Here is a 21,146-nt window from a genome sequence, read left to right as displayed (position 1 = left end):
TATATATAGGAATTGGAAACTTCTTTTTTTTGTAGGCAATTGGAAATTTATTCGCATCCCCAAAACCGTTAAATAGTGATGGAATTAAAGTAGCATTCTAATAAATCAAAGTATATATTTACATATGGTGCTTTTTAATACATGAAAAACCATTTTTAATATTCATGTAAAAGGACATGAAAATGTTTCAATTCACAATCTTACATTTCATATGGTATTAGTTACCGCTTGAGTCACCCTTTAAATAGAGACATATATGATATATATTTTTTAACTCATGCAACTTGGTGACATATATTTAATTAGAGGTAAAATGCACCCAGACCCCTTTATAGTCAAGATATCTCCTGTAATTTGAAATATTTTTACTAGTTTTCATAGTTAATCTTTGGGCGAAGACACTCCTTTCGATACTAACTCCGTAAGAATTAACTCGTTCCAAATTTAGAATGAATTTAGTATAGATCTTCAAATTCATCTGAGTTCGTTTTATATAGATAATTGGAACAACCTAAAACGAACTCGGATTTTACTTCCCTTTAGATTAGTGAGATGGCAAAGCAGAGCAACAATGGAGGCTAAGAGATGAAGATGATGATTAATGACAGTAGAAATCGATTCTTCTTCTTCTTCGCTCTCTCTCTCTCTCTCTCTCCAATGTTAGAAGATGGGTCGGGTTCAATTCGAACCCCTTTGGAACGAACTCATCTAGGTTCGATCCATCTTTTTCGTTGATCATTCTTTTGCTTTTTCAATCCATCTTCTTCTTTTTCAGTCCATCTTCTTCTTTGATCATTCTTTTGCATTATTATCAGAAACAATAATGCTGGAACCATCAACTTCCAGCGATGGTGAACAATCCAATAGCCCTTTTCTTTTTCTAGTTTCTTATGTTAGTTTTTGTTTTTATAATTTTAGCTAAATTTATTTTTAATTTTTAATTATTTTTTAACTAAAAAATACATTAAACCACAGGAAGTGTATATGAAATTTATCCCTTTTTTTAAACTGTCTAAACAATGAGAGATATTTGTGCAAAATATTGAGCAAGTCTAAGGCTCAAAAGGACTAATTTAGGCTGCACCAAGTGTTATTTAACGAGCAGACAGCATTTCTTGCCATATTTTAGCAACAGTATTATAAGTTTTTTCACCATTTAAAATCAACGATAATAATATGTGAATTTGTCTCAAAAACAAACCACAAACAAACCATCAACCACACACATGAACACAAAATTTAAAATGAAAAACTCAAATCAGAAAAAAAAATAACTATTAAAGAAAGAATAAAATATCACTAATCTGATATTAATTAATACAATAATAGTGATATAACTGAAATTAATTTTAAGATATTAGACACCTATTTATAGAACTAAAATCATTTATAAATGTGTATAAGAAATCATATTCTAATCAGAAGACAATTCAAGAGAATATTTCTCCAGATGAGATAAATCTCACTTAAAATTGAATTTAACAACATTATAATTATAATTAAATTGGAAGTCCTAATCTAGGTCAAATTAGAAAATCCAATCATAAATCAATTAAATTTTTGAGTCATATTTATTATAATGAATAATGTTACTTGCACATCTAGATTGACACTTATATTAACACCCCATTAATCAATTATCAATACACCCCCCTCACTTAAATGATTTAAGTGAGGGGGGGTGTATTGATAATTCATTCAAGCATATAAATGATTCAAAAGCAAGATCTCCTAAATGAATACCACTAAGCTACCGCCTCAATCACTATTAAACATGTCTCACAAAGTGTAAGTGCATCTAGCAGCACTCTAACATCTTTATCCATGCAAGAGTTATATCACCAAAAACTTTATTGAATCAGCAGTTTCTTGGTCTCTATAATCTGCTTTATACATGAATAGCTAGCCACCACCTGAGCCATATATATGGCTGCTATGGCCTATTGGCTAGTTAATGATTGATAGCCCGATGTTGACGAAGTTGTCGATGAAGTGACGACAATCATCGGCGCAGCAATTTGCACATCAGAGTCACTTTGCACGAAGTATGGAGGCTGTGAAGGCGGTGGAAGTTGGATGGAATAGTCCTGGAGCCATGCATCGATTTCCTCCATTTTTGGTCTCTGCGCTTCATTTGCTTGAACACATAGCAACCCGATGTGGATGCATCCCTTTATTTGATCAATGGCTAATGGGCTGCTTTCTAATAACATCGATGGATGAAACACATCTGAAACTCTATCATTCATCAAGCTTGTCCATGCCTACATAGGAAAAAAAGATTCGTGTTTTGGTACATGAGAATCCAAACCCATTAATTAAGCAAAACCTCGTGCATACACACACACACACACACACACACACACACACACACTTACACAACTAAGCAAGTGGACACCGGGATCAGCAGAATTGTTCCTTCGACCACTCACAATTTCCAGAAGCACCACACCGAAACTATATACGTCCGACCTTCTTGAGCAACGCCGACAATTGGCATATTCTGGCGCCAAATATCGTCTGCATTGTTTCACCCCATTCATTAATCACTTTCCAACTTACATAGTTAAAAGTTAAAACAATATATACACTAATTAAAGCTCATACAAACTTACAGTGTTCCCTTAATCTTGCTTGATTCACAGTGAGTTTGGTCCTCTCCAAACAACTTTGCCATTCCAAAGTCTGCAATTTTAGGTATCATGTTTTCATCTAAAAGTATGTTGGCAGGCTTAATGTCCCGGTGAATAATACTAAGTCCAGAATCCCGATGAAGATAAAGAAGACCTTGAACGATTCCCAATATGAAACTGTAAAGTGTCTCCCACTGCGGTCGATGTGCACTATCTACGGGAATTAAATACCAAACAATTATATCAGGGTTTTTATGAGAGAGAGAAAGAGAGAGCTCTCCTGAATTAATATTTAGTTGTATGCAATAAAATTAAATTATTGGCCTCATTATGCATAAAAAAGATTAATTTTCAAAGTGAGTAGTTAGCTACAAAGAAGGATCACAATCTGTATATGTGACCTACCGAATATGAAGCGATCTAAGCTTCCATTTCTCAGAAATTCAAAGACAAGGATTTTTTCAGTTTCTTCCAAGCAAAAACCAAGGAATTTCACCAGATTAATGTGCTCAAGCTTGGCCAGTACTGACAGCTCCTTCTTGAATTCATCTTCGTTACAGGAATATTGTGTCTTCAGCCTCTTCACAGCAACTTCTTCTCCACCCGGAAGTATAGCCTAAAGAATCATTCCACGATTAATTCAAAACAAGTTGGGAAAAAACTCTAAATGAAACTCTTTTAAAAGTTGAAAATGCTCATTTTTCTTTCAGTAATTTTGCTGCCACTTTATAGCTTAATTTGCTTTATGAGGATCCTACCTTGTAAACCACACCATATGCTCCCCGGCCAAGAACATTAGCTACATCAAATTCATTTGTCGCAGCTCTAATAGTAAAAAGTTGGAATCTTTGAGTTGTCTCTTCAATAACAACACGATTTTCAAATTGTTGGACTTCCAAACCATTACCAGCCTCATGAACTTCAGAATGCCGACTTGCCTTAGCATCAATAATGCCATTTTGATGGATCTCATGGGCTTCAGAATTTTCAATATTTGCGGATGGAGCACTAATTGTTTGATATTCAGTTTGTCGGGTTACTAGATTGATACTATCATCTTCTGCTTGAGCAAAGAACAAACAAGCAAGCAAGCAATTAACGATGTTATTTGCGTGGGGATACATATGTTAGAGCAACTACTGCTCTAAGTTTTTTTTGATCCTGAAAACAAGAAGAAACGTCATTTTCCTTACTTAATGTTGTCCTCTTTCGACACTTCTTATGGATACAATATCCAATGACAGTTAACAAAATAACAATAAATAGTAAACCTCCGATGCCAAATCCAACTTTAATGCCAATTGAAATTCCTCCCTCCCCTGCAACAGCCGTGAAACATGCATTAGTACTTGTTAAAGCTAAATGAAAAGGCTTATTGACATCATATAAGTTAGATTCAGTACTAAACAAGAGAATCTGTGAACTAACATGAGAAAGACATTTGTGATCATTAGTCAGACTTGATGCCAAAAGTTTAGACAACCATGCTAAATGATAGAAGGAATAACCATGAATTGAAATTGCAACGAGTTAGTCTTATATAAGAGGAAAAACTTAATCAGCTTCATTTTGATTTTCTTTGTCCTAAGTGAAAATTTCATTCAATCAAAGGACAAAAACAGGATATATCAAGATTCATGATCCTCTAGAGCAGGGCCCTTTTTGTTCTCAGGCCTAGCTGTTCTGTTTTTCTATTTTAAATAGGAACATCTATGCTAGTGCGTCATAAGAGAAAGCACGATAAGAATCGACATACCATTGCTTTGAGGAGGTATTGCTTGTCCTCCTGGGGTAGAATCATAGAATTTGTAAACCTCAAACCTTACATTGCAGCTGGGGATGTGAAACTGTGCTCCTGTATTCGATCCACAACAATCTAAAATATTATTAGTTGCGAAGTCCAAGCATATGCTGCAATTTAACGATGATAAGTCCTCACTGCACTGCACAAGAGCATAGATCACATCCGATTCTCCAACAGCAAACTTCTGTTTGGGAGATTGCCAGGCTGCTTGTGTCACCAATCGATTCAACAAACTCTCCAGTTCATGTTTAAACTGATACGTGTTGTTGACAACTATCTTTGAGGTCCAATTAAAACTCGGCAGAGTCTCCAGGAGGCCAAACATGCTGTGATTTGAGTACCGTAGCAAGCAATAGTCGTAGAATCCAAGGGCCTCGATCTGATTGGGACAGCACTGGAAGATCTCTTGAATAGAGTCATCAACACAGCTCTTGCAGGTATCCGGGGATACATCTCCTCTACAATAAGAGATTGCATAGACTTTATCAGACGCCTGGCCAACTGAGACATTGTAGTAGCCGTAGTTGGAACTGGTGTTTGATGGGAGGTTGGAGAGGGCAAGCTTGAGGTTTTTCCTGAATGGACTGTCAAGGGTATAGTTCCCACTTTCCGAACAAAAGTTTCTTATGAAGTATCGTCGATCACCGGAGGTGATGGTGAAGGAGATTGTTAGAGAAATGGATAGAAGTAATAGCAATAATCTGTTTCCAGAATTAAACCCCATAGAAAAGGATGAGAAAACTAAGGTTGTGTGCTTGTCTTAAGGCTTCTTCCTCCAACAACGGGGCTAATGCCGACTCCGTAAACAACATAGAGGAAGAATGAAGGGAATATCAGGTTCTAAGCCTACTTCCTTGACTACATCCTGATAACCGCCTGCCTGAAAATGCCTCGAGCCAATGTTCGAGTTACCAGGCAATAAATCTAGGCTTATGGATTATATTATTGTCGCAATAGACCTTATAATCGATCCTATATATTTAATACCTTGCTTCGTTGATACCAACCATTTGTTTTCTAGAACATTGCAATAGTCAATTTGTCGATGTTTTATTGTTCTGATGTGGCCAAATCACTAGATTAAGTAAATTAGCCGTCTTAAGTTAAGAATGCATCAGAGAGTTGTCTTATTTCTCAAACTTTGCACTGTTTGTTTTTGCATGGGCTTCGTTAATTTATCTCAAAACAAAGTTTAGTTTTTTGTAGTTCATTTTGTAAAGCCACCTCAATATTCACCAATTTGGATTAAGAACAACAAAATACATACAAAATATGGTGGTGTTTTCACGGACATCCTTTAAAAAAAGACTTCAAAATATTCATAAAACAACGAAGTTACGTTCCAACAGCTTTGTTAGGTAGCTCTGCTACTAATGTTACTTTGTTTCCTATTAAAAAAATGGTGTTTTAGTTAACTCCACCAGGGGATATTCTATGGTACTTATGGGTATGGATACAAATATCGTGTACAATGCAAATGGTGTAATATATACCTAGAATAAGTACATTTTACACAAAAAGTTTATTATATACCTATCATGCATGTAGAGACATTTCATATGTATAATATACCCTTTATATTGTCCAATACACCATTTATGTCACACTTTTTGCATAATACAGAGTATCAATTGCCCAAGCACTGCTGGAAAATGTCTTCGTCAGAATTTAGGGATTGACCAAGAAACCCACCCACTAAGAACAAGTGATAAGTAGATATTTGATAATTGATACCTGTTGGTATTCTGCACTAACATATTCTAATCCACACCTTAATCTTATATTGATCACAAATTCATTTCTATTCTAGCCAATCACAAGGACCATAAACAACACAACAAACAATCAACTATCATTTTTGTACTCTATCGGAAAACGAAATGTGTTATCTTGTTAAGTTGAGATCATGATACTGGGTTGTAGTTATTGATAAACCAACAGTAATGGATGCATATATCTTTAACGAGGCTCTCCATATCCCCTTCTCCTTTCTGAAGCCTCAATGAATTCCTTGTTGGGCTGGTTTTCCTCCTTCGTGAAAATGCCTATTATTTTAAAGCCCACATGAGTTTAGGGTTTACATGTAGAAGACTAGGGGTATTTTTATCCTAAAAGTATAAAATATAAAAGGGCTTTAAACCCTTCTAAGTTGCAGCCGTACAAGAAGAGAAAGGGGAGACGGAAAGTGCAGAAAATTGGAATTAAGGTGCTGTCCAGTTTTGATCAAAAGGATGTTTGGGGTAAAATCTATGGTATGATTTTTCTGAAATTCGGTCAGCATGTTCATGACGCGCGGATTTACAATATGTACTGTGGAGATCAATTTTAGAGTTCTCTGTTTGTAAGTTTTTGCATTAGTTGTCCTTGCAGTCCAGTTTTGTCCAATTTTGATCAAAAGGGAAATTGGGGTTCCATTTCTATAGTCTAATTTCGTTGAAATTTGATCGGCGTGCTCACAAAACACGAGTCTACAATTTGAACGGTGAAGATTAGTTTTAAAGTTTTCTATTAATAGGTTTTTATAGCAGTTTTTGAATTTCTACATAATAAGATCTTTCCTATTTCTTGTTGCATTTATTTGGTTTCAAAAGTGGTTATTTTTGAAGAAATATTATTATATGCCTCTACTTATTGACAATTAGAAAAGATTTTCACGTGTTCTCATTATTTATTTGATTAGTTTTAAAGTTTTCTATTAATAGATTTCTATAGCAGTTTTTGAATTTCTACATAGTAAGATCTTTCATATTTTTTGTTGCAATTATTTGGTTTCAAAAGTGGTTATTCTTGAAGAAATATTATTATATGTATCTAGTTATTGATAATTAGAAAAGATTTTCATATGTTCTCATTATTTATTTGATAGTGAAAGTTTTGAGTAGATTCCAATTTCGTGATTTTTATTCTTCACATTGTGGAGGATTTTTCACGTAAAATTTTGACGTTCTTATAATTGAGTGATTGTTGCACTTATTTCATATTATTTTATATCTGCTTGATTTAACTTTTCTTAGATTCACACAAGAAATGAGTGAACAAAATACTTAAAAGCATTCTTATAAGTTATTGATTTGACTGTTTTTCTCCCAACATTCCTTCTATGTATTTGAGAGTTTCTCCCAGATCAAGAACAACAAACAATAAAGATGATGATATTGTTTCCAAACTGCAAGGCCGAACAGGAAACCGACTGTGCAAAATCATCGAACACACGCTTTGGTTTTCACAAACAAGGGTGTTTTTTTATCTTTGTGTGTGTGTGTGTGTGTGTGTGTGCCTCTCAATCCAAAACTAATATCATTGTTTGTACGTGCATATATATATGGAATGATTTCACACCTTACTGGAATGGTATTGAAAGCTTATTCAGCTCCTCAAAAATTAAAAATATAAATAAGTGAAGGAACGAACTAGACCAACCTTCTAATTAAAATCAGTCAGTGACAATTGTTATGCAAAAGAAACGCTCTGTTGCATATTGGAGTAAAGTGAGTGACTCTAGTTTTTCGAACAAAATTGCGAAAGTGAGAATAAATGGATTACAAATAATTACATTACTTTTATTCCAAAATTATATACAAAAATAGCAAGAAATAAATAAGTAAGATTATACGAATGGATTAACTACTGAAAATATGTCTCAAATTGAAATTGTATATATCTTAGCTAGCTTTTCGAAACATCTTGAAAAATTTAAGAGTTGTATCGAAACAACTATGAATTAACTACTTGCTGGGTCTCAGCAACCGTCATGCATGCATACACATTAGGCATATACGTATATATATATATATATAAATACAAATATACTTAATTACTAGCTACTACCAGAGGTATGGCTGGGTAGTGATTGATAGCCCGATGTTGACGACGATGTGGATGAACCAACAATTGGCACAGACATTTGCATCTCAGAATCACTTGGCACAAAAAAAGGTGGCTTCAAAGGTGGTGGTAGTTGGATAGAGGAGTCCTTGAGCCATGTATCGATTTCCTCCATTTCTGGTCTGAGAGCTTCATTTGCTTGAACACACAACAACCCAATGTGGATGCATCTCTTTATTTGATCAATAGCTCCGGATGGGTTACTTCCCAATATTGATGGATCGTAGAGATCTGAAACTCTGTCATTCCTCATCAAACTTATCCATGCCTACGAGAAATTAGCAGAAGTCAAGTCACTATACATATACATATATAGATAGAGAGAGAGAGAGAGAGAGGAAAAAAGATAATTTGTGTAATTTTGGTATACGAGAAAAAATACTTACGCAGCTAAGCAAGTGAACCCCGCGATCAACAGAATTGTTCCTTCGACCGCTCACAATTTCCAGTACCAGCACATCGAAACTATATACATCTGACCGTGCTGAGAAACGCCGGCAATTGGCATATTCAGGAGCCAAATATCCACTGTATCGTTTCACTTTACCCATTAATTAAATCATTTTTTAACTTAAAAAGAGTTAAATGAATCAAGGTCCTAAACAGAAAGAGATTTAAGGTTCATACTCACAATGTTCCTTTAATTTTGCTTGATTCACAATGAGTTTGGTCGTCTCTGAACAATTTAGCCATCCCAAAGTCTGCAATTTTAGGCTCCATACTTTCACTTAAAAGTATGTTGGCTGGTTTTATGTCGCGGTGGATTATGCGAGTTCCGAAATCCCTGTGCAAATAAAGAAGTCCTCCAACAATTTCCAGTATGAAAGAAACCGTGAAGTTTCTCTCACTGTCGATGTCCTCTCTCTGCATGATCAAACAAATTAAGACAAGATCTTCGAGATTGGTACGGTTTAAAATTTCTAATTGTTTAAAAAATATATTATATTTTTCTTTCTTTAGGATTCTTAATTTTGTTTTGATTCTTATTATTACTTGAAGTTGAATTTCTATTTTCATTAGAATTTTTTTTAATTTATAATAGACTTATATAAATAAAGATATTATGTAATAATTTTATTATCAATTTAAATAAAATAATAAGTATTCTTTATAGAAAGATTTCTTTTATATATATATTTTTTTCTGGATTCTTAAAGAGTAGAGTGACATTGTATTCTTAAATAGCTTCCTAAAGTGGTGATTTGACCATTCATTTATATAATTTTTTTCATTCGCAGTCGATTTCAACTTTACTAAAATTAAATTAAGCAACTCATTCACGTTTTGATCTTTAATTAAGATAACTCTTGAATTAATCAAAAAAAATTATCAATGTGCCTTAAATTATCATTTAAGGATGTAAATTTTCTATATAAAACTTTAATAAGAACCTCATTCACGAATAGAGGCAACGAGAACTTACCGAATATGAACTTATCTAAACTTCCATTTTTCACAAATTCAAAGACAAGGATTTTTTCTGTTCCTTCCAAGCAGAAACCAAGAAATTTCACCAGATTTTCGTGCTGAAGCTTCGCCGGACAACTTATTTTTGGGGGTAAATTACACTAAATTTCACAAAAACTTTGACATCCTTTTTAATTTAGTCACTAAACTTCAATTCCTTATAAGGTGATAACAAAACTTTAAAATGTTTTGCAATATAGTCACTAAAATGATTTTTGGATAATTTGTCACCAAAATTGCTGACGTGGCAATGGCCACATCATCGCCACACCAGTATTTTCGGCTAAAAATCATAAAAAAATCACTTTAGTGACCACATTGTAAAACATTTTAAAGTTTTATTATCACTTTGCAAAAAATTGAAGTTTAGTGATCAAATTGAAAATAATACCAAAGTTTTGTGACCTTTAGTGTGATTTACCCTCATTTTTTAATTCATCATCATTGCAGGAACTTGGCTTCAGCCGCTTCACTGCAATTTCTTGTCCATCTGGAACTGTAGCCTGAAGATGTATCAGATAGAATCATTAATTCAAGACTAGGGATGTGCAATCGGTTATAACCGAACCAAACTGATCAAAAAATACTAACCGAACCGAACCGAACCGAATCGCATGTAATAACCGAACCGAATCGACCGATTAATTCTAACTAACCAAAACCGAACTAACCGAAATCTAAACTAAATTAACCGAACCGATAACCGATTGTGCAAAATCAGTATAGAAACAAACCGATTTGCAAAAATGAAATACAAACCTCACTGAAAATCAAATCAATTTGTGCAAAATCAGTATAGAACAACATCCATTGATACAGAAAAATGCAAAATTATTTAGAGATTGAGATATCACGAATCAATTTGTGCAAAAGAAAGAAATACAAACAAAAAACCCATAATGCAAACGAAGATATATCAAGAAACTAACCTCACTGAAAGTCAAAAAAATTGAAAAATTAAAACCCTAACCTAACGTCATACTAACCTCTATAAAAAAATTGAAAAATTAAAACCCTAACCTAACGTCATACTAACCTCTATCTAACGGCCGATCATGTTGGTATGAGTTGATCATCCAAGTACAAGGAAAAGAAGAAACAATGAGACGAAGGGGATAGCGATCGGCCAAGGGAAAGGCGTCGGTCTGGGTTCGACGAAAGGGACGACGATCGGCAAAGGGAAAGGCTGGGGCCAGCCGACTGCTGACGGCAAAAGGAAAGGCATCGAAGGTGGAGGCGACAGAGAAGGGTCTCTCTCTGTATCGGTCTTGGTCTCTCTTGGAGTCTCGCATCCATCTCGGTCCAGCCTTCCAGTTCCCAGGTGAGCGAGTCTCTACATCAGGTGTTGCGGCGTCGACCTCGGCATCGAAGGGGGCAATGGTCCAGCCGTGCCACGGTGCCAGAGCATCGAAGAAGATGGAAGGAAGAGAGTGGAGCGAACGGAAAGGTCGATTCTTCCGCCTTCTAATCGGGTCTTATCTCCTCTCCTCTGAGTCTCTGTTTGTCACTTGGGGTTGGGGATATATTCATTTGCTTTTATTGTAAACCCAAAACTGTGTCGTTTTTGGAAGTTCGGTTCGGTTCGGTTCTGATTATTTCGGTTATTTCAAATAAAAAATCGAACCGAACACCGAAAATCGAACTTTTCAAAAAATTTAACCGAACCGAAATTTTGAAAAAAAATAACCGAACCGAACTGACCAAACTTGTCGGTTCGGTTCAATTACTTCGGTTTAACCGAAGTTGTGCTCACCCCTATTCAAAACTGTTGAATGTAGATTTTGATGATTGATGATTGGCATGTGTGAATGTGAATTTATATTTTATGTTCTAACAAAGCATGAAGCCTTCATAAGGCTTACAAAACTATTCTTTAGTGATTTCATGACACAGGTTATATATGGAAACTTCTTATACTTATATAGAGATTTCATTATATATGGAAACAAGTTTTTAGAGAGCTTTCTAGAAATTTGAGTATTTGAGCTATGAATGGAAAGTTCTTCTTAGAATGGAAAGTCTAGAAGATATATTGAATCCTTGTTCATATATGGGAAGTTCAAAAGATATATATGGAAGTTTTTGAGGAGATTGGAGTAGTCCACTATATGGAGTTGCCATATATGTAACTTGGCGACATGGCATTGTTAATGTGGCATTTTGTTGACATGGCAGCCACGTGGAGCACACTCATCAAGGTTACATCTTCTCGTTGGTCTAAATATGGTAAGAGAATCATGGAGTAAATTTAAAGGTTCTTAGAAGTTTCTTTACTTAGTTAAATATGGAAGAATTTTTGAATTGCATTCAAATGGAGAAGTTAAAGATTCAGCCCTATTATTCAACATTAATGGAGGAAATTAAGGTTTGAAAGTTAAACCTTGATTGATATTACTTTCCTTTATTGCTGATTCTATCTCATTAAAAGGATCCTCTACTCAAATCATGGAATCAATTATCCTACTCATTATGAATAATTGATATCCTCATTATAGCTAATTGAAATCTTCATTATGGGAGAATATTCTAAAGATATCTTGCATATATTCAACTACACCAATTGATTCTCTTCTTATTATCAACATTTTTAGTATGGAAACTTGATTAATTAAGGGCTTTTGAAGTTATGATTGATATCTTCATTGTTGGACAAATTTGCTTCATTATTTGAGAATATTTGGATGGATTTTCCACCATTTGGAGGTTTAAATTCAAATTTCAAATTAGCTATGCTTGTTATGGAAGCTAAGGAGCCAATTACACAATCAAAGGTGATTGAAGATTCAACTAGAAGTCAGAATTTATTATTTCTTATTTATGGTCGATTTTTCACGAATTATGAAGGATTTTGATGATATTTTAATCCTTAAAATCAGTCATGCATTATTGGAATTGATTTGCTCATTTAAGGCTGATTGGAGATCAACAAAAGTCAAAGATCTTGATGATCAATCAAGTTAGCTGATTATGGAAGGTAAATCAAGAATTCAAATGAAGGGCTGAGATTGGCTTGAAGACTTGACACATGGAGGGCTGAGATTGGCTTGAAGACTTGACACATGGAGGGCTGAGATTGATCAAGGAAAGCCTACTCTAGCACTATATAAAAGGGTCTCTTGAAGGCTTTGGAACAACTTTTGGAAGCCCTATCATTTTTGACATCATTAGCCAAGATTTTCATTCTCTCCAAGTCTTTCTTTTCCTCTATCTTCTTGAGAGAAAACTAAGAGAGTTCTCTACACTTCATTGTATTATTTTTGAGAGAACCCTATTTCTCAATCTCTACTATCTTGTAAAGAGCGTACAAAATCCAAACTAGTGAGTGTGAGACTCCAGAAATAGTTTGGTGGTGGTGAAGCCAAGTGAAGGCTTTGGTGGTTGTAAGAAAAGTTTCATATAGTGGATTTGATTGAAAATCCTAAGGAAGGGAATCCTTAGGTAGTGGATGTAAGCCATAAGGGCCGAACCACTATAAATCGCTGTGTCCTTCTTCTCTTCACTCTTTACTTATTCTTGCTTGATTATACTTGTTTGTTTTTGCTTTTGTGTGGCCAAATCCTAAGGCCTACATTCTTGTTGGCTATTATATTCTGATTTGCTTTAATTGATCATTCTTTGTACTCATTCAATATTCCATTTGGTTTATTTAAAGTCTTGTTATTGTTCAAATCACATATTTTTCACCAAGTTGTAATTTGAAGAGTATATTGGATCTAAGCACATACTAGCACAGCTGGCGGATATCATATTATCCATCTAGTATTTAAGTGCTCCCGTACTCTCAACTACAATTTTGGTTTATATTAAATTTGTTTTCTCATATATATACGTGCATAAGTTTTGCATTAAAGTTTTAAAATGTGTCAATTCACCCCCCCTCTTGACTAAGTTAGAACTCAACAAAAACAACTCAAAACCACCTCAAAGAGGACTCTAAATTTAAACACATTATTAAAGGCTGGAAATTTACATTTTCTTTCAATAATTTTGTTGCTTCCAAATATCATTATTTGCATTACGAGGATGTTCTATTACCTTGTAAACAACACCATAGCCTAAGCAAAATCATTTGTGGCACACAAAGTCGGTCCTGGGTTTTCAGAGGTCGGGATAAATTTTTTCAAGTATGCCCTTTATATAAATTAAATAAAAAAAATAAAAATTATCAATTAATTAATTTTATTAAAATTATAAGAATTTACAAAAAAATAAGAAAAAATAATTTGGGGCTCAATAAAACCTTATTTGAGAAAAATCCAATGGGACAAAACCTCAAATGAACGAAAAAGAGTATCTTGTATTGTAAATATTGTATTAAAAAACGAAAACAACATATTTGATTCTACATACTTCCTCTCAAATCTTCGTAAGCATTTCTTGATTTGATCAATCTTCCTTTCATCTAGGGTTGTCAAAAAATATCCAAAAATTGATGAACTGGACCAAACCGGACCGAACCATGCCTTTTAGATTGGTTCTAAGATTCAATGGTTAGGTCCTGGTTCTAAAAAATTAAGAACCAATATATTTAGTTTAGTTAGTGATTTTTTTTTTTCAAACCATAGTTCGAACCGAACCGGAACCGATATTATACTTATATATATATATTATAATTTTTTAAGTATATATATATATAGATATGTATAAATAGTATCACTTCTTAGGAAACTAGCAAGATTCATAAACTCTTTTATTTCTAACTTTTTATGCACTATTACTATACTGAATAGTTGATGTAATCTCATTTGATGAGATAGTTTATGAATTATTTTGTTTTACTTTTACTTCAAGACTTGAAACATTAATGAAGTTATGAGTTTATTTTAATTAACAAATTTGTTTGTAATTTCATATTTCGCGAAAATATTTAGAAGTTAAATGTTAATTAGAGATAATCGAAATCGAACCGGAATCGGTCCGGTGTGTCAGATTGGTCATGGTTTGGTTTATATATGTAATGGTTCAGTTACTAGATTTTTATAAAATCAGATCAATCCGAATCATTGACACCACTACTTTTATTCTCCACAATTAATCGAACTAAAAACAATCATCACATGTACCAATAAAATAAAAATAATAATGAATTCTTTTTTGACAGGGTGTAGGTGGCAAGTTCTTTTGTTAATTTTTTTTTTAATTTTTTATACACATATATACGTAAGTTTAAAAAAAAATTGTGCCCCCTCACTTGTGGGCCCTGGGCTGTGGCCCTGGTAGCCCTGGCCCAGGGCCGGCTCTGTCAGGCTCAGAAGGTGGATTTGCCTCGGCACCAATAATGGCATTGTCATATAACTGGGCTTCTGAACCACGACCTGACCCATTAGCTTCAGAGGATGGATTTGCCGGGCCATTTTGATATGATCGGAGTCCTAAATCAAGAGGGATCCCATTAGCTTCAGGACTTTCAATATTTGTGAATGGAGAACTAATGTTTCGATATTCGATTGGTCGGGCTACTAGATCGATACTACTGTCTGCTGCTTTGGCAAAAAAGAACAAACAAGGAAACAATGATGTTATCTCTGTTGGGATATTTTGCATAAAATAAAGGTTCTTCCTCTTTTTTTTCTTTTTTTTTTTGGTCTGAAATCAAGAAGAAACGTCAGTTTACTTACTTAATGCTGTCATCATGTTATTGATGCAAGATCGGATACGTGACCGAACAAGAATAAGTAGTACTGCTAGTAGACCTCCAGCACCAGCACAAGCACAAACACCAATAGCTACCTTAACCAAAATCTTGCTTCCCCCCTTTCCTGCAACAACCATGAAACATGTAGTACATTTAAGAGCTAAATGAAGAAAGTTGCTTGATATTGGATATCCTAGAAGTTTACCATTTCAATGTCCAACATCAGAAAATAAAAATAGAAACAGTCTGTGAACTAACATGAGAAACACATTTGTGGTATTCATACTTGATATCAAATGACTTGGAAACTATGCTGCTGCTTGCTATGAAAGGGACAAAAGCTCAAATTAGTTAGCCCAATATTTTATCTATTGTTGCAAAACAAAAGCATCGTGCTTTGCACATTGTCCATGCTAATGGGAGTCCAATGTCTAATGACTATATTTTACTAAACCAAAAAACATCTAATTAAAATGTTGAAAATTGATGTGCATTTTAGAAATTAAGAGAAGATAATTTCTAGAGAGAAATCTAGAGAGACTTGGAGGAAAATATCCATACAAAAGTAAAGAAAAGTCTAGAAACTACTAGTTTTTCCGTTTAAGTAGAAATCTAGAAAGACCTAAGAAAATATCTAGATTTAAAACTAACTAAGAATTATTATCTAAGAAAAATGAAAAATTCTCAAGAAAATTGGTGAAACAACCATGGGGGGGCCATACATAAGGCAAGCCAGAAAATAAAAATAAAAACTACAAACCAATTGCCTCCCAAACTTTCTACCAAAATTCTCTACCATCTTTCTAATTTTGGGGACAAGGACCATTGTAATATCACTTCCATTAATACAATTAATTTTTCATTTCTAAAACCTTAAACTACTTCAATCCAACTTCTTTTCCTCTAAACCTTTCCATCAATTACTAAAATTTCAACATAAAATGTCTTTTTTTCTTTCCCCATTTAAGGGAAGTATGTCAGACTTAATTAGTATGATATTGTTCTCCAACATGTCATGTTCTTGCACTAATATGATGTGTGCCAAAAATTAACTTTATTTTGATCGATTATATAATTAGGTTCCCTATCCTAGTACAGTAACTGTACAATTAGAGATAGAAAGACAGTGATCTTTATTCTTTAGCAGGTGTGTTTTTTAATTTTTCATTTGATTTACAAAAGCATAATTTGAGGCAAACTGGAATGAGGAGATCTAAGTTCAATCAAAAGTCCCAATCAACATGCACTTGGTAGCTAGCTAGCTAGGTATTTCATAAAGAAAACATACCAGTTGAGTTATTAAAATTTGTTGGAGGCGGCGGGGGTGCACTGCTGGGAGGTGGGATGGCTGGTCCACCTGGGGTAGAATTGTAGAATTTATAAACCTCAAACCTTATATTGCAGCTGGGCATGTGAATTTGTGCTCCTGTCTCCCATCCATACAAATTTAAGATATCATTAGTTGCCGAGTCCAAGCATACGCTGCAATTTAGTGATGATAAATCCTCACTGCACTGCACAAGAGCATATGTCATATCTAATTGTCCGACAGCAAACTTCTTTCCTTGAGATTGCCATGCTGCTTCTGCAACCAAACGATTCAGCAAGCTTTCCAGTTCCTGTTCAAACTGATTTGTGCTGTTGACAATTACTTCAGAGCTCCAATTAAAACGTGGTTGAGTCTCTAGGACACCAAATATGTAGCGATTTGAGTATCTTAACATGCAGTAATCATAAATTCCCAAAGCCTCCATCTGGTTGGGACAACAATGGAAGATCTCTTGAACAGAATCATGAACACATCTCGTGCAGCTATCCGATAACACATCTCCTCTGCAATAGGAGATTGCATAAACTATATCAGAAGTTTGGCCAACTGAGACATTGTAAAAGCCATTATTTAAACTGGTGTTTGATGGCAGGTAGGAGAGCGCAAGATTGAGGTTTTCCTTGAAAGGACTACCAATGGTATAGTTACCAGCTTCTGAACAATAACATTTTATGAAGGCTACTGGATCACCGGAGGTGATGGTGAAGGACTTGATTAGAGAATTGAATAGAAAGAATAGCAAGAATCTTGAACAATGAGACTCCATACAGAGCAGCACTGATGAGAAAATGTTCTTGTGCTGGGTTAACTATATAATAACTTGCTTTGATGATACCAACATTTTCTTTTGCAGAGCATTGCACTAGTAACCAATGGAATTATAACCTTAGGAATACGGAGTCAATAGTCAATGCTTTGCCTTCTGATTCTGTATGTGATTCATCAAGTATTTTATAAAAAAACATAAAATTTCGTTTCTTGTAATTTTTGTCTTAGAATGTACGTACCGAAGTTCGGACATCTCTAAAAAGTCCTACATAATTATTAATTACAGAGAATATTATATACCTATTAATTATAGAAAATATACCTTTTGAGGACAAACTTTTGTGCTCCCCCATTCAATAATTGGAAAGCATCTATGAGCGTAGCGACACAAGTTCAAAGACAAAAAAATATGTTTAGGATACTAAACATGGCGTCCAATAAGGAAATGTATCTGTACATACGCAGGGCCAGCTGAAGCTTAGGTGAGCCGTAAGTGATAATTATTTTAGAGGTCCTTTATTAATATAAATAAATAATAAATATTATTCAAAAATGATTTTGTATTTTTTGAGATAAAAAATCATTAATTAAATTTTTGGATTCAAATTTTTATAAAAAAAATTAATTGACAATATAACTAAATTACTTAATCTTTTTTAATGACATAATTGAATATAAATAACATTTTATTAATTTTAATTTCATAAATTTTCGTAAATTATGACAATATCTCAATGACCATTTTACCCCTTTCTATCATCTCTCTCCCCCCTCATCTCTTCTCCTTTCTCTCATATTCTTCCTCTTTAGCACTGCTCGCCAACGCTTGCCTCACCCTCGCCTCTCGTCGCTCGCCATCGGTCCCTGCCTTGCCTCTCGCTTGGCCAACTGCCGCCGCAAGAGGCGAGGCAGCGATTAGCTAGGCGAGAGGCAAGGCGGCAACGGTCGGACGGGCGAGAGGCGGGGCGGTAGCGATAAAGCAGGCGATAGGAGAGGCGGTGGTCGTCGGCCAGGTGAGGCAGCAACGGGCGTCGGGCAGTGAGTGTGAGACAGTAGCGGTGGCTAGCGATGAGGGTGAGGCAGCAACAGGCGGCAGGGCAGAGGCAGCGACGAGATGAAGGTTGTCAGAGGTAGTGTTGAAGGGGAGAGAGGAGAGAAGAAAAGATAATATCGTAAATTTATCGCGAGAAGTCCTCAATTTATCGTGATATTATCATTCTGTAAACCCACATGTTAAAGTGTTACTGTACAAATAGCATTATCCTTAAATTTTATACAACTTCATGTATTAGCAATTAATTATTATGTACCAAATGTGGCATGAAAAGGGTTGCTCATCTGTAGTTTCATGATCCATAGAAAAGAAGTTGAGTAAACAATTTTCTTCCCTTAAATTCCAATCCTATTTGAGTGAATTTACTTTGAGTTTTGTTTGGGGCTCATCAAACTCTTCCAACAGATTTCACGCCTTACTGGGAAGGTATTGAGAGCTTATTCTCCTCCTCAAAAATTAAAAAAATAAATAAGTGAAGGAACGAACTAGAGCAACGTACCTTCTAAAATCAGCCTGTGACAAAATTGTTATGAAAAAGAAACACTCTACTGCATATTGGAGGAGTAAATGAAGTGAGTGACTCGATCTAGGTTTTCAAACAAAATCGCAAAAGTGAGAATAAATGGATTACAAATACTCACATTACTTTTATATCAAAATTATATATAAAAATATATAGCTCGTAACACAAAAAATAAATACACAGTGAGATTATACGAACGGATTAACTACTGAAAATATGTCTCAAATTGAAATTGTATAAATCTTAACTAGCTTTTCCGAAGCATCTTGAACAATGCAAGAGTTGTATCAAAACAACTATGAATTAACTACTTAATTTCTGGGTCTCAGCAACCGTATACATTATGCATATATGTGTGTGTATATACAAATATACTTCACTAGCTACTACCAGAGGTACGACTGGGTAGTGATTGATAGCCTGATGTTGACGACAATGTGGATGAACCAATAATTGGCACAGATACTCTAATACTCGAAAAATTCTTGAGGTTATAAATAAAATTTTACAAAGGGTATAAGTAAAATTTTTGGAAGAATATCACTATAGGATATATTATCACAGTTCTAAATGACCGAATCGACCTTAAGGAATGTCCTGAACCCTAGATATTTAAGAAAAAATAATATAGTATTGACAAGTGATTCGAGGCATGATTTTAAGTGTCAAAAGAAATTAGATCGGGAACAGTTTTCGATACAGTTGTGGATCAGGCTGAGAAACTGAATCGACGTAGGAAACTTCCGAAAACTCAACTGAGTGTCCTAAGAACCTATATTTTATATGTGGAACAACGCCCTTAAGTGATATCGGGTTGAAATGAAAGGACTTAGGGTCAAATTAATTAATCGGGCTTAAGTGTAATTTGCCAATTTTGCCTGAGGGAGGTCAAAAAGATAGTTTTTCAAAAATTTCAAGGATCAAATCAAAAGTACAAAACTTGTGGGCTTTAATGGTAGTATTGGAAAAATCAAGAATTTTATGGAAAATGGTCAAAATAGCATTTGAAAGAATCAAGGAGGTCAAAGTGTAATAAAGTAAAAATATGTGTGAAACCTGCAAAATCGTCAACCAACTTTCTTGCGGCCATTTTCGGCTATAGGACGGTCAAGGGAGGGCTGGGGAATGTCGTATTCGACGAGGGAAGCTTGGGGTCCAAGCCTTGGGCTCTGATTGGTTGAAGAATGGTCGTATTTCGCCTATAAATAGCAAGGGTTTTGGCCAAAACTTAGCACACAAATTGGCCATGTTTTTGAGTTTTTTGAATAAGTGGTTAAAGGGCTTTTGATCCTTGCATCAAAAGGAGGAATTTTGGAGATTTTGGTGCATTTTGGAGTAGGTTTAAAGCTGGTTCGAAGCTTGGCTGGAAAATGCGATGTGGACGTTGGGGTCAGACCTGCAACTGGCCTTTTGAGGCTTTTTCAGATGATGTTTTGAGTAACCAAGCATGCCATTAGGATCGACTGAGAAAGAGCTTCAAGGGAGTGTGATCAGATTAGGCATCGAAGCAGCTACTGATGATTGGAAGTGAGAAAGAAGATCGACACGTGAATTGCATACACCACCCTTTACTCGTAGACACACGTTGGGCGCGTGAAGGTGCATGGGCCAAGGGAATTTTCTGAAATTAATTTTAATATTTTTTAAAATTATTTTAGAAATTATTGTGTTGAGAAATTTGAAAAAATACTTGAGGAGATAATTATTTTTGAATTATCGAGGTAAAAAATAAGAAAAAAATAAAATAAATTGTGAAAAATTAAGAAAAAATGGATTTTGATGTTCTCTTAAATAAATATGATGTTTAGGGAGTGTTGTGGCTCGAGGTTGAGTATAAGTATAAGTGTTTGAGGTTTGGCACGCAAATTGAGATCGTGCATGAGAATCAAGGCAATCTAAATACGTTCAAAGTGAGTGTTCCTACCCTAAAAAATTGATATTTTTTCTATATAAACGTGTTATGATTTCATGGAAAATAGTTTTGTTGCATGCAAACGGTAACCGATGACGATTGGTTTCATGTGGAAGGTTCGTCTCAAAACGTTTT

The 21,146-nt window shown here is 34.7% G+C and overlaps 2 protein-coding genes across 2 annotated transcripts; both read right to left on the bottom strand.

The window, feature by feature from the left end:
• Positions 1-1,751: 1,751 nt before the first annotated feature.
• LOC127795673 (cysteine-rich receptor-like protein kinase 29) lies at positions 1,752-5,321 on the bottom strand. The gene is made up of 7 exons (XM_052327491.1): positions 4,390-5,321; positions 3,827-3,952; positions 3,392-3,693; positions 3,039-3,249; positions 2,616-2,847; positions 2,379-2,520; positions 1,752-2,264 (listed from the first exon to the last, which is right to left on the bottom strand). The coding sequence occupies exons 1-7, from the start codon at positions 5,159-5,161 to the stop codon at positions 1,941-1,943; spliced, it is 2,109 nt and encodes a 702-aa protein (XP_052183451.1). The 5' UTR covers positions 5,162-5,321; the 3' UTR covers positions 1,752-1,940.
• Positions 5,322-8,254: 2,933 nt separating this feature from the next.
• On the bottom strand, positions 8,255-17,520 carry LOC127794636 (cysteine-rich receptor-like protein kinase 7). Its single transcript, XM_052325884.1, has 9 exons — positions 16,713-17,520; positions 15,408-15,548; positions 14,981-15,269; positions 10,549-10,552; positions 10,211-10,292; positions 9,714-9,808; positions 8,954-9,186; positions 8,709-8,850; positions 8,255-8,590 (listed from the first exon to the last, which is right to left on the bottom strand). Exons 1-9 carry the CDS (start codon positions 17,518-17,520, stop codon positions 8,255-8,257), a joined length of 2,130 nt encoding a protein of 709 aa, XP_052181844.1.
• Positions 17,521-21,146: the final 3,626 nt, after the last annotated feature.

Source organism: Diospyros lotus, chromosome 2, assembly GCF_014633365.1.
Source record: "Diospyros lotus cultivar Yz01 chromosome 2, ASM1463336v1, whole genome shotgun sequence".
Lineage (NCBI taxonomy): Eukaryota > Viridiplantae > Streptophyta > Magnoliopsida > Ericales > Ebenaceae > Diospyros > Diospyros lotus.
The sequence above is the reverse complement of the archived record's forward strand: the minus strand, read 5'-3'. Positions and strand labels throughout refer to the sequence as shown.